Source organism: Saccostrea cucullata, unplaced genomic scaffold, assembly GCF_032062105.1.
Source record: "Saccostrea cucullata isolate Sc308-1 unplaced genomic scaffold, CSIRO_AGI_Scuc_v1 ctg454, whole genome shotgun sequence".
NCBI lineage: Eukaryota > Metazoa > Mollusca > Bivalvia > Ostreida > Ostreidae > Saccostrea > Saccostrea cuccullata.
In genome coordinates this window covers 266,762-280,191 of record NW_026933264.1, presented here as the reverse complement: position 1 = coordinate 280,191, position 13,430 = coordinate 266,762, and the positions used below count along the sequence as shown (strand labels likewise).

The 13,430-nt window shown below is 33.1% G+C and overlaps 1 protein-coding gene and 1 long non-coding RNA gene across 2 annotated transcripts; both read right to left on the bottom strand.

The window, feature by feature from the left end:
- Positions 1–781: 781 nt before the first annotated feature.
- On the bottom strand, positions 782–8,339 carry LOC134237801 (uncharacterized). The gene is made up of 4 exons (XM_062719945.1): positions 8,311–8,339; positions 6,992–7,230; positions 6,523–6,666; positions 782–993 (listed from the first exon to the last, which is right to left on the bottom strand). The coding sequence occupies exons 1-4, from the start codon at positions 8,337–8,339 to the stop codon at positions 821–823; spliced, it is 585 nt and encodes a 194-aa protein (XP_062575929.1). The 3' UTR covers positions 782–820.
- Positions 8,340–9,660: 1,321 nt separating this feature from the next.
- On the bottom strand, positions 9,661–13,034 carry LOC134237826 (uncharacterized). The gene is made up of 3 exons (XR_009985881.1): positions 12,496–13,034; positions 10,213–10,299; positions 9,661–10,006 (listed from the first exon to the last, which is right to left on the bottom strand). It is a non-coding gene; the product is annotated as an uncharacterized LOC134237826 (long non-coding RNA).
- Positions 13,035–13,430: the final 396 nt, after the last annotated feature.

Sequence of the window (13,430 nt, the reverse complement as noted above, 5' to 3'; positions counted from 1 at the left end):
TTTTAACTTTTCTTTCATAGATAAAAAATCCCTCAATTATTCTAGTATGGGGAGTTTTTTATCTATGAAAAGAAAGGTTAAAAACGTCAATCGCCTGTGGTTTATGAGTCAAAATGTATGAAATACTTCAGGAAATATATCTAACAATACAGGGAATTTGCGGCGACTATAGTAAGTGATTTTTATTCATTTACACAAGTTTTGTGAAGAAAATGGATAAAATGTTGAATACCTAAAATATTGTTTCATATTTGCATAGTTGTTATTATAACTGAATAACATTATAAGAAGTATGTATTCAATTGTTTTATTTTATATATCATAATGAAGCAAAACTTTAGTTCTTAGGAAAATCTGGCAATACGAGTTCAATAACAGAAAGAATAATACACATGGTATATATAAAATATGGTAAGACAATTGCGTTAAAATGTTTGTTAGATGTACTGTTTCATAAAAAACATACAAAAATAAGACAAGAATAAAATTAAAGATTGTTTGCATTGCATACGTATGGTTAATGTATTGTTTTCATGTTGGCATATTGTGCCAGTCTGAGTCTTTGGACTAATACTAGTAGTAGATCCTGCATCTCTCTCTTTTTTTAGCAATTTTTTCACAATTACTTCTAAATACTTAAGCACTGATAACATCTGTTTTCTTCTCTCCTTTTTTTTAAATAGACATAAACTAATCTTAGAACTATTTTTGAATCCCGTACATAGAAACAAGAATCAACGATATATTCATTTACGAGGCTTTGGTTTTTTTTATTTTCGTTAATGACTGATGAAATATCTTTTCAAATTGATGCGTAAAATTAATTTCTAATAGTGCATCTTTCGATACACATGAGCACTTCTCCAACAATACAAGCAAACTCTGCAAGGACAGCAAAGGCAAAAGAAAAATGTAAATGGCCGCCTGGTACAACTGTCCGAATCAGAGGCAAAGCTCCGGCGACTCCAGCTATTATAACGAGGAGGAAGAAGACTGAAAAAGAAAAAAAGATCAATTTGAATACTTCTTTATTTTGCACAAGTATTCCTTTTAAAGAAGTGGATATGCATATCTAACACTGGCCAGGCTACATGTATCTCGAAATTAAAAGAAAATTTATACACCACAAAAGAATCACAGAATTCATCCCAAATAAGAAATTTTGACTAGGTTTTCCATGACACCAATTTTAACTTGTTTTTACATATTTCACTTTACTATCTCTAAATCATGAATACATCGCATGGTCATAAACGACACCAGAGGGCTAAGTGTATAATTGGAATCAATCATCAAAATGAAAAGTAAAATGCGTAGCTTTACTAATTTTCTTATTTTTGTTAACCATTTAAATCTTTTTACGCTGGGGATTGAGGGGGGGGGGGTATCCATTAAGTCGGATGCTAATGGACGCTTACTCCTCCATGGCACTTAATCCCACCTCTGATGTTTTTGGAGGCCTATGTTTGCTCTCCTTCTGGTCTGCATTGTTGCCTTTGAGCGTCGCAAGTGTTCGTTATATCTCTATAACGTTCATTGCAAGTTCCCTATAAGACTTAAATATTGTGACACAGTGGTCTATCACATACCTCCAATCATGCTCACTACCAGTAAGATGGTTTTGTCTTTAAGCCGAAACATGTTTAGACCCAAGGCAAATATTGCTGTTATTAATAGAAACAACGCTATGGTGCATTTGAATGGTACCAAAATGACTTTCTGGAAGAAGTTAAAAGTCAAATTGACATCAGCCAAAATGACTCTCTGACAGATTGCAAGATTATTGTCAATCAACCAAGCTGCACATCAACTCCAAGACCTTCAAAACAAAATGAATCAAGTGTGGAGATAGATTGCCACCAGTGTAGCAGCTCAGAAAATGTACAACTTCTTTCTGAAACTGTTAAATTGCTGACACAGGAAGTAAATCTTCTAAAGAAACAGCTTTTGGATGCACGACAAACAAAAGCCTGTGCCAACGCCTTCACTCAGACTCCGAGAACACAGATGAAACAAAAGGCAACATCGACCGAAGGAATATCTGTTAAAACTGGTATATCGCGACACAGCCAATGCTCATTTAGTGTTGACAAAAAAACTACCAGTACATCAACAGATACCATGGATTCCAGTTCTGTATGGAAAAACACGCAACCCACACAGAAAAACAAAATGATGGCGACAAAGGACAGTCCTAATTTACATCCCTCCAGCCTTCATCGACTCCTAAAGAACGAGGAAACTTCCCCAGGATTTCGAATTCTCCATTTATTTCTACAAGAGAACGAACCCAAAAAACTACCCTGGTCATCGGAAGTTCTATTCTTCAACGAATCAAAACCCGCGGCTTAGATTCGAGTGTGAATGTTAGTACTAATCGTGGTGCTAACATATCACACATCCGTACAAAACTTCAAAGATATGATATATCTGCCATCGAAAATGTCATCATCCAGGCCGGCGGTAATGATGTAGCTAACCTGCGCAACATCGATGCGATTCAGATTTCATTGAAATCATCGCAGATCTTAAGAGGAGAAATCATACCATTTCCGTGTTCATATCAGAAGTGATGCCAAGGTGTGATGCGGATGTTACTGAAATTAATGAGTGCATAAAGTATATCTGTGAGGAGTATGGTGCTACGCTTATCGAGACCAGCGGATCATTCAAGCACTGGAATTCCCCTTCCTTTTGGAGAGATGGCATTCATTTGTCTGATCGCGGTACTTCCTTGCTTCTCAAGCTGTACAATACCCATGTGAAAATCCTTAAGCAACAAAGGCCCTCATCTGTGCAAACATGCTTTTACTGTGGAAAGCAAGGCCATTCCTCGCGAAACTGCCGACATGGAAACAAAGTTGTATGTTGGTATTGTGGTGAGCATGGTCACAAACAAAAGTTTTGTACCAGATAGGGTCACGGCAATCAAAGCTGTGCCGGTGATACGAATAACTGTCCCACTATCAATGTCAAAAATTATTTTGATCCTTTGAATAATCTCTGTTTTGACTGTAACGAATTAATTTGCACCTGTTCTTTAATTAATAATTGCTCAAATGATTTAAATCTTACATCAGAACTGATAGATACTTGTTTTAATAAGGAAAACACTTTTTCGAATCTTAAACAAACAAATCCTAAAAATTCTTCTCCAAAACCAGATACCTCAAATGAAATAAAACAAAACATATGTAAATCAAATCTTGGTTTAATGAAAAAGGGCCTACATTTTATTAATTTGAATGTGTGTCACATTATGCCAAAATTAGATGAATTGGTTTTGTATTTACAAGAACAGCTTTACACTGATATATTTTCCTTATGTGAAACATTTCTTGATGAAAATATTAATGATTGTAGTATAAATGTAAAAGGATATTGTTTGGAAAGAAAAGACAGAGTAGGAAAGGCTGGTGGTGGACTTGTTACTTATATTTCAAATGATTTGAAATATAAACGCCGTAAGGATTTAGAAATTAGCAATATTGAGACAATGTGGCTTGAAATTAATCTTAAAAATTCTAAACCTATACTTTATTGTTCAGTTTACCGTCCACCATCTGTCCCCTCCTGCTGGGTAGATGATTTTGTCCAAGAGTTACAGTGCGCTACCTGCTGTGACGACCAGGAAGTGATTATTGCAGGTGATCTCAATATTGATATGCTTAAAGAAACCCCGCGGAGTTGGTCTTCTGCAATTGTAGACTTTGGATTAACACAATTAATTAACACCCCAACAAGAATTACTAATAGCTCTAAAACTCTTATTGACCATTTCTACACTACGCACCCTGCTAACATTTGTGAAATAGCAGTACCCCCTGAAATGATGTCTGATCATTATCCTATATGTGCCACACGAAGATCTAACAGCATGCAACGAAAAGGCAAACATATTGAAATACAATACCGTGATTTCAAAAATTTTAATGAAACAAACTTTTTGCATGATTTAAACAATGCAAATTTTGATGAATTAATTCTACTGCATGATCCCAATGACATTTTAAACGGTTTTTATGATATTTTCAATACTATAATCAGTAAGCACGCAAAAGTAAAAACAAAGCGTGTGAAATCAGAATTCCGCACTAAATGGTTAACTCCAGAAATAAATAATGCTAGGAATTTTCGAGATCAATTTTATAAAGAGGGAGACATGGATAATTTTAGACATTGGAGGAACAAAGTCACATCTTTAATAAATAATGCAAAATCTACATATTATAAGGAAGTCATTGAAAATAGTTCTACTTCAAAGGAAATGTGGGGCCACTTAAATCAGTTAGCCTCGAAATCAGACAAAAACTCGTCTCCTTCCAATATAACATATAACGGTTTAGATCTTGATAATCTACAAGATATTGCAAATGCATTTAATGAGCATTTTGCCCAAATTCCAAAAAAATTAATAGATAATCTTTCGTTTACTGCTTTTAAATCAGAAAAATTGAAAAGATACACGGAGACAAAACTTGGAGATCAAGACTTTTTTGAAATCCCTTTGATTAATGAAGAAAAGGTATTCGAAATGTTAAAAAGACTTGATGTAAACAAATCTGCTGGTATAGACTTTCTTGGACCTAGATTGCTTAAACTGTCAGCTAGTATAATATCCAAACCTCTAACACACTTAATAAATTCTAGCATAATCAATGGATCTTTTCCTTCACAGTTAAAGGTCGCAAAAGTAACTCCCTTGTTTAAAAAGGGCGATAAATCAGACCCAGGAAACTATCGTCCAATCTCGATTTTACCAACGATATCGAAAGTTTTGGAGAAGCATGTAGCAGAAAATATACGCATCTTTACTTCTCACTTTGACTTGCTAATGAAAGCACAATCTGGATTTCGAGAACTTCACTCATGCCAGACAGCTCTCACAAAACTAACTGATGATTGGTTGCATGCAATAGATAAAGGAAATGTTGTAGGTATTACATGTCTAGATTTTAGCAAAGCATTTGATCTTGTTAATCATGATATACTAATTAAAAAACTTGAATGCTATCACTTTGAGCCAATATCAATTAAATGGTTTAAATCATACTTATATAATCGAACTCAAAGTGTTAAAATTGGTGCGTACACATCTGAATCACTGCCAGTCACAGCAGGTGTGCCTCAGGGCTCTATTTTAGGTCCATTGTTGTTTCTATTGTATATTAATGATTTACCATTGTCTTTTGAACATTGTAATATTGATATGTTTGCTGATGACACTACAATGCATCTTCATGATAATAGTATTTCGCGTATTGAAACCACTCTTAATCATGAACTCTGTCAAATACAAAAATGGTGTCAACAAAATCAGATGATTATAAATACTGATAAAACAAAGTGTATGTTAATGGGAACACACCAAAAGAAATCTAAATTAGAAAACGTTGATTTTCATTTACAACTTTCCGATCATCCCCTTGAAAATGTAGAAATGCAAAAATTATTAGGTGTTCACATTGATCATAATCTTCAATATACTTGTCATGTAGATGCAGTTTGCAAAACTCTTACATATAAATTATTTACTTTACGAAAAATCAAAAAGTTTCTTCCAATGCGTACTAGAAAACTATTTTATAATGCTTTTATCCTGCCATCGATTTTATATTGTCTATCCATTTGGGGCAATTGTCCTCAAACACACATGGACAGAATCTAAAGATTACAAAAAAAAGCAGCTAGGATTATTTTAAATGAAAAATATGATACACCTTCAACGCCTTTATTTAACACTTTAGGTTGGCTAACAGTTTATGAACTTTTATATTTACAGAAAAGCATTTTAATGTACAAAATATTTCATGGAATGTCTCCTGATTATATGCATAATCTTTTTGAATTTCAAAGTTCTGGATCATACACTTTACGCTCAGAAACAAATTCCGAACTTCGACTACCAAAATATAAAACAAACTTATTTAAAAATTCTTTACAATATTCAGGGGTTATTATCTGGAATGAGTTACCAATTAATATCAGAAATCCTCAATCCCCTGCAATATTTAAAAGAAGTGTTGAAAATTTTCTGCTTATAAAACGCAATGATTCTGTGTGATTTTTTTTTCTTTCTCTCTATACTGAAATGCTGATGGTTTTTTTTTATTTGTTTGTAACATACTGGTTGATTTTTTATTGTCTCATAATTGTAATTTTATCTATTGTATATATGCATTGTATATGTGTTTTTTAAAGAAGGCCCCGAGGAAGACTAGTGTTCGCACTAATCGGGTTACCTTCTCTAAATAAATAAATAAATAAATAAAAGTATTATTATTATTATTATTATTATTATTAATGAGCACACTGCGCTTATGACCGATCTACAGGGGACGCTTACTCCTCCATGGCACTTCATCCCACCTCTGATGTTTTAGGAGGCCTGTGTTTGCTCTCCTTCTGGTCTGCTTTGTTGCTATTGACCTTTGAGCTTCGTAGATGTTTGTTATATCTCCATTTTTCATTGCAAGTTCCCTATAAGACTTAAATATTGTGACACAGTGGTTTATCACATACCTGCAACAGCATTGGCAATCATGCTCACTACCAATAAGATGGTTTTGTCTTTCAGTTGAAACATTTTTATACCCAAGGCAAATATTGCTGTTATTAATAGAAACAACGCTATGACTGCCACTGCCTGTAGAGTCCTCAGCAAACCTAATAGACAAATAAAATCCATGAAAATATATGTTTAATATATCAATATTTTTTCTATCTGAAGAACTGAAGATTTCGCACAGATTAATACAAGTGAAATACTGCCTTCTCGAAGCTATTTGTTTAAAAGTCGGTTATTTATGATTTTTAATTTTAAAAAATGAAAATAAAATCTTATTTATAGCATAAAACCTTCATGTTTTTAACAGTGAATGAGACTATGTGAACTAAAGTGAGATATAGGGTATTGCTTTTTGCTGATTATTTTATTTAAGCATTAAGGATCTATGTTCTTTCTTAAAGCATTCTACCTTTACTTTCTTACCAGAATTAAGCGACGTCAGGTATGGGTAACTAAGGACGCTCGCACACCAGGTTTGATAATCAACGTCCTTGTACACTTTTAGATTGTTATCACAATAATTCCAGACACCAAGGCTGGTAAATCGGTCTCCTTCAGATTTGTATACCCAATAAGGGGATGCTAAAGCAATGAAGTAAAATAAAATGGCAGCCAACAGCAGAACAAAGCATCCCCGAAGAATCTTTGATGAACCTGAGGGCCTGCAAAGAAGACTTAATTTTAGCAAATTGATAATGGTAAAGACAACGAACAACGATCAATCTCAAAAAATTCTATAAACAATAAAAATATGTGAAGAGGGTATAAAACACGGATCCCTGGAAATACCAGAGGTGGATCAGGGTACGTATGAGGATTAAGCGTCCCCTCTTGACCTTTAATACCCCTCGTGACTCCTATGTATTGGTTAGGAAGACGGAACTTTCGGTAGTTAATTCAGTATAAAACAAGCTAATTCAGAGAATCTGTGTCCCCCGCTTAGGGAAAAAGTAAACCATGCGCAGTTCGGGGGTCGGGGGTGGGTTATGATCCCCTTGACTGAATTTGTAGAATTATTAAGAGTCAAAATCAGCAAGCATCGAGCATTGAGTGGAAAGTCAAAATTTTATTTTTTCAAAAGCTTTTGGTATATGAAAGATATTGTCTTACCTAATGCTAAAACACAATTAAAAATTTTTTCGAACCTATGAAGGGAGTGGTATCCAAGGAAATTCATTTCCTTAGCAACGGGTTCATAAATCCTTATGAAAATCAATGATTTTTTGACATTTTTCTATGAATATGTTTTCTGAACGTGATAAGATAAGATATTTGGGTTCCAAAAAAAAAGGAAAAACAAAATTTCTTTAGTGATATTGTTGCCATGACAACGGGAAAAGAACATGGCGTCAATGCTTATAAATTTGGAAGAAAATTACATATGTTTATCACTATATACACAAAATCTACAACCACTGTTGGAAAAATGAATGATGTGATCTTCTTAGGGGTTATCTATATGTCATATCTATACAATAAAATTTGCAGGCAACTTTAGTAGAAAAAAGTTACAAATGGTTTAAAATGTGTGAAAATCTAGCAATAATAAGCTTTTTTTGAAGGGATGGGGGTAATTTGAATACATGTACAGTGTTCAATATATTGGTCATATTGGTTCTGATCAGAGCATACTCATAATATTGCTATTCTTGATAAATAAATGCACATTCAATTTCAAAAGGAATTTAATATTCCTCACAAACGATACTTGGAAAAGGAGGGGGGGGGGGGGTAGGAATCACCTTTTCACCCATCCATATGTATGTAACATTTTGCCTTGTCAATAACATTTCAATGAAGTGCAACTGAAAGTTCATACTTGATATTAAGATTGCTTGTGATCTAGAGATGTGTCAAAAACGTTAACCAAGGTCATTTGAACAAGTTCAAGGTCATTGGTAGAAGAATAGTGCAATCTTTGCCCATTCTGTAACATTCTAATGAAAAGACTTGAAGTTTCATCTCGGGGATTATTTTTGAGCTGTGGGTTTTTCATGACCTTGAACAAAGTTCATTTGGACATGTTTGACCTTGACTCAAGGACATAGCTTTTTCAAGGTCATTGCAGTAAAAGTGTACTATATGAGTTTGGCACATTTACATATTTAACTTCGAATGAAGAGAATTGGAAGTTTGTGCTCAATACAACGGTTTTACTACCTATGACTTGAGTATACATGTATGTCATAGTCATTTTTGGTATGTATATCTGTACTAGCAAAATTTTAAAAAGGTTTTAAATCAATATTTGGACCTTTTTTGAAATAAAAAACATTTAATGAAATAGCAGGAGGGTGGGTATCATTTTATGAGCTTGCTAACAATAATAAACTTTTTTCTCAACATAACCTGATGTTAACCCACCTTGAAGGGCTATATATATATATATATGTATGAATGTCTAAACTTGAACTGACCCTAAAAGATATTCATTAATAACCCTAATGGGCAAATCCTTTAAATGGCATATATCAAAATTTTGGTTGTACAAATGTACTTATATTTAAAAACATTTTGAAAACAATGTAGAAATCAGAAAGAATGACAAATATGAATATTTCACACATATATATATATGTAATGGTTAGGGCCGTGGATATCGGCCTGGATATAGCTCGGTGGGTGGAGCACCTGACTGGAGGTGCAGGGGTCCCGGGTTCGATTCCCGGTCCAGCCACGCATTTTCTCCTTTCCTGTTACAGATTTGGTGCCGTTGACCACCCCTGGAATTGCAGGTGAAAGTCCTGCCAGGGGCAATAAGAACTTGGGTTGCGTCTTCGAGGGCGAAGACCATTTAAGGAGGGAGGAATGTAATGGTTGGGGCCGTGGATATCGGCCTGGATAGCTCAGTTGGTAGAGCACCTGACTAGAGATACAGGGGTCCCGGGTTCGATTCCCGGTCCAGCCATACATTTTCTCCTTTCCTGTTACAGATATAATACCTAGAGATACAAAACATATATTTGAGGAACGTGTCGTCAGACTTTAAACAAGTTCATCATCATCATCATCATTTTTATTTCACTCACACCAACATCAGTGGTACATTAGGAACAATATATAAATAAGCGCTCTTTCTTTTTTCTCACAAAAACATTTTGTCAGTTTTGAAATTAATTGATTGATCATTTGATATTGACCTTGTTTTAATTATGATACTTCAAAATGCAGAATATAAAGATATGTTTCAGATTCTTCTACTATCTAATGATTATGAATCTGCATGCTAAAAATTGATAGTTATTAGATTTACATCAATAAAAAATGCTAACAGACAAACAAAGAATGTTACTCTTGGATTGAACATTTATTTTATCCACTTTCATGAATACACTGTACAATTTATGGATCTATTTTCTGGATCCCTGAGTCTCCGGTAACACTATCCACTCACTTCCAGCATCAATGGTCTGTACTGTAATAATGTATTCTCATAATCTGAAAAAAGTGATAAAATTAAAATATAAAAATATTATTATACAGCTTTGCCGTCATATAGTATACTTAGAACCATTTCTAGTTAAGCTTGGGGAATTATGATGAATGCAAAGCATGTTTATTGGAATCAACTAAATTCTAAGAAATCTCAATGGTTTATCATTTTATTTTAAAAAGTTAACGTTTTTACTAAATGTATTATTTACATGTTTTTCCTGTCTAATTCTATATCAGCTCATTCAATTCTGTTTCCGCTTCTTTCCGAGTTTGGCTTCAAAGTGCCGAATTTCATTCTAAAAAAAGAAGTATGCAACACAAAGTTGAGACCATGGCACATTGATTTTAGATATTCTTTAAATTTAAAAACTTGCAATAAAAAGGTCAATTGGTTCTAGGTTTTGTCAAAACTCTAAATCATGCTTTTCATTTCTTTCCAATAAACCCCCCCCCCCTCTTCAAGAAAAAAAAATGGAGTATAGATATTCATTTCATAAATTTACGTGCTTTAAATCTAATGCATGATGCTTATTGTTTGAACCCAGTTGACTTAAATTAGTTCGGTGGTACGGAGAAAATGCTAGCTGAATATGAATTTTCTTTTATGAGTAAACACTGGATGACAACAGCTTAAAAAAAGTTTTTTTTTTTATTAATTATTTTACTGTGGTATATATATACAATTCAGTTACCACTAATCCACTACAGTACATAATACATTTGTCTGTATGATAATACTTCCAAGGTAATCCCCTTTCCTAAACTGAAATATGTTAAGTACAGAGTTAACCCCCTGCCCCCTTCTCTTTTTCTTTTTTACGGACGCCACAACAAAGGTCATTCCATTTTACAAATATTTCATAATAGTGTTGGTTTTCATAAATTCATAATTTTTCATGTAAAAAGCAGGTATTATCTTAAATAATAAATAAAGATATCTACTATTACATGTACGAGGGTTGTCCCGTAAAATCGTGGACAAGTTGTCTAGTGTAAAAAATAAACATCACTGCGTTCTGAAATTTTCACTATTATTATTTAGTACATATTTTAGTAATATACACAGCAAGTTTCAGATAAATATATGCATAAATAAACAAATTATGTGATTTTATGCCATGTATTGTATCACCTTACGGCGCATGGATTATAACGTCAAAGTGTCTAAAATAGCGTCACGTTTTATCTCTGCTGAAAATGAAGTTGGATGAGTCCGACTTAAATTTAGGAGTTTCATTGATACACATTCTTTAGTCTCCATAAACAGTCGAAGAACCAATTGGCACCCTCATGCGATCTTCTAAAGATTTATCAGTAAGTTACGGACAATATTCTCACCATCATTCAACTAATAGAAATCTCATATCGGCGGTCTACTGTGACAGCGTCTTTTGCTCTAACATTAGGAGTTTGTCCGTATGTTTTGTACTCCCAAGGGACTCGATCGAATAAGACTTCGCTAAGAAAACTCCTATTTCATTTGTATACTTAAGATATGGTGACATTTTTATAATCTTTTTCCTTCTATGGTCATTTCAAGTCTCTAAAGGTGTCATTACAACATCGAATTAAAACGGAACTGCTCTCCGGTGCGCCGTAACGTCATAAAACGTCTCCATTTTTCGTGTGTTGTGTTTACCACTTTCCCCTTTCGAATGCTCGAGAAACTGCTAAAAATTAACCAAATGCCTTAAAATTCTTACAAAGACTACAAAATTGATTGTGCAAATGAATTAGGATAATTTTAATCCAAATCTTACGTATTTAAAACTTTTATTTTGAATTCAAACTTGTGTATTCTTTAATAAAACCTTGGTTTTTTGTCCCTGCGCCGTAGGACAATACCCCGTGCACATTCAAGCATAATGAAATCTTTATTTTTGCCTATATTTTATCAAAAAAATTATCATGCACTTAAATATGATAAATAAACAATTACTGAAAATTTCAGCTTAGTGCGCCCATTACTTTTCGAGAAAAACGTTTTGTCCACGATTTTATGGGACAACCCTCGTATATACAAAATTTTTATTTACCCGACCATCAATAAAGTTAAATTTATTATAGCTGGTGAGTGACTTTGGCTACATACATACCGTGAATACAACAAATTAAAATTAAACAAAATTCAAATTAAACTTTATAATTTGGGATAAAGTTATGTGACTGATAATGACCAACTTTTTCACGTTAGGCCCGTAGATACAATCTAAGTTGGGGGATTTAATTTCATTTGCTCATATATTATAGTTTAATATCGGCTATATTTATTTGTGGGGGATACCCCCCTCTTCCTGGTTCCTCAGGCCATGCATAATCTTTTCTTTTTTGTTATAAAATATTAAAGTAATGCTAACATAATTAATCAGAATTAAATTAAAATGTGCAAAAACACCTGCCAAGTGTTAGATATTTTATTGCATGGTTAATTTATGCTATACATTCTTCAGTAACTGTTGTAATGGTAAATTGTAAAAATTTCAATCACTCACCGTAATTAAGACTCATGAAAACGCCAAAACTGAGGCTCAGACTGCTCCAATATTGTAATTTTCTGCTAGTCTTCTATACATTGTTATTGAAAACAATGTAAGCAAACTACCGTTTATTCCTCCTATGTTAGAGAGCTACACCAAAGGGAGGTAATTTGAAGCAAAAGTTACAGAAAATTGTGGATTTAAATCAGTTATCATATATAAATGCTTTAGTTGCCTGCAGATTTTTTTCTTGATTCTTCTAGAAGAAATACTGTTGAATAAATATCTTATGTTGATAAGCTTTAATGTGGTTGTAGATTTCTTATAAAGTACTTCAAATTTGCTGTTTTTTAAAGCAAAATAAACCTCCAAAACTAGTTATATAAATCAAAAGGTGAAGAGAATTTCAAAAATCAACAGTTGCTAAAATAGAGTATATTTATATAAATAAAATAATAATTTAAAAAGCTTTTTTTAATGACTAGTAATTAAAAAGTATTTGTTTAACCATAAATTCAAGTGTCATGATAAAGTACAAAACACGCTATCTGAAAGGCGCGTGGTTTCCATAGCAACAATGCGAAAAATTATTTTTTGCTCGCTTTTTCTATCATACCCTTTGTTCTGAAAATTTATATATGAGTTTGAACCAAATCTGTTTCTATGCCACTTTCCACATTTTTTTAACTAAATGCTCGATGCTTGCTGATTTTGACTCTTAAATGTATATTGAAGCAAATAAAATATGCCAATATGGATATAAAGGTTTGATTGATTATTCTTTATTATGTGTGTAGAAGATTCTTTTTATATGGAATATTTATTACACTGTAATGATGATTTTATGAGTTTGTACAAGCCAGACCTCATAAATTTTTCATTTCACATACTGAATACTATCATTTAGTAAAACAAAAGTATTTCGAAAAAAAAATTGGATTTTCCGGGAT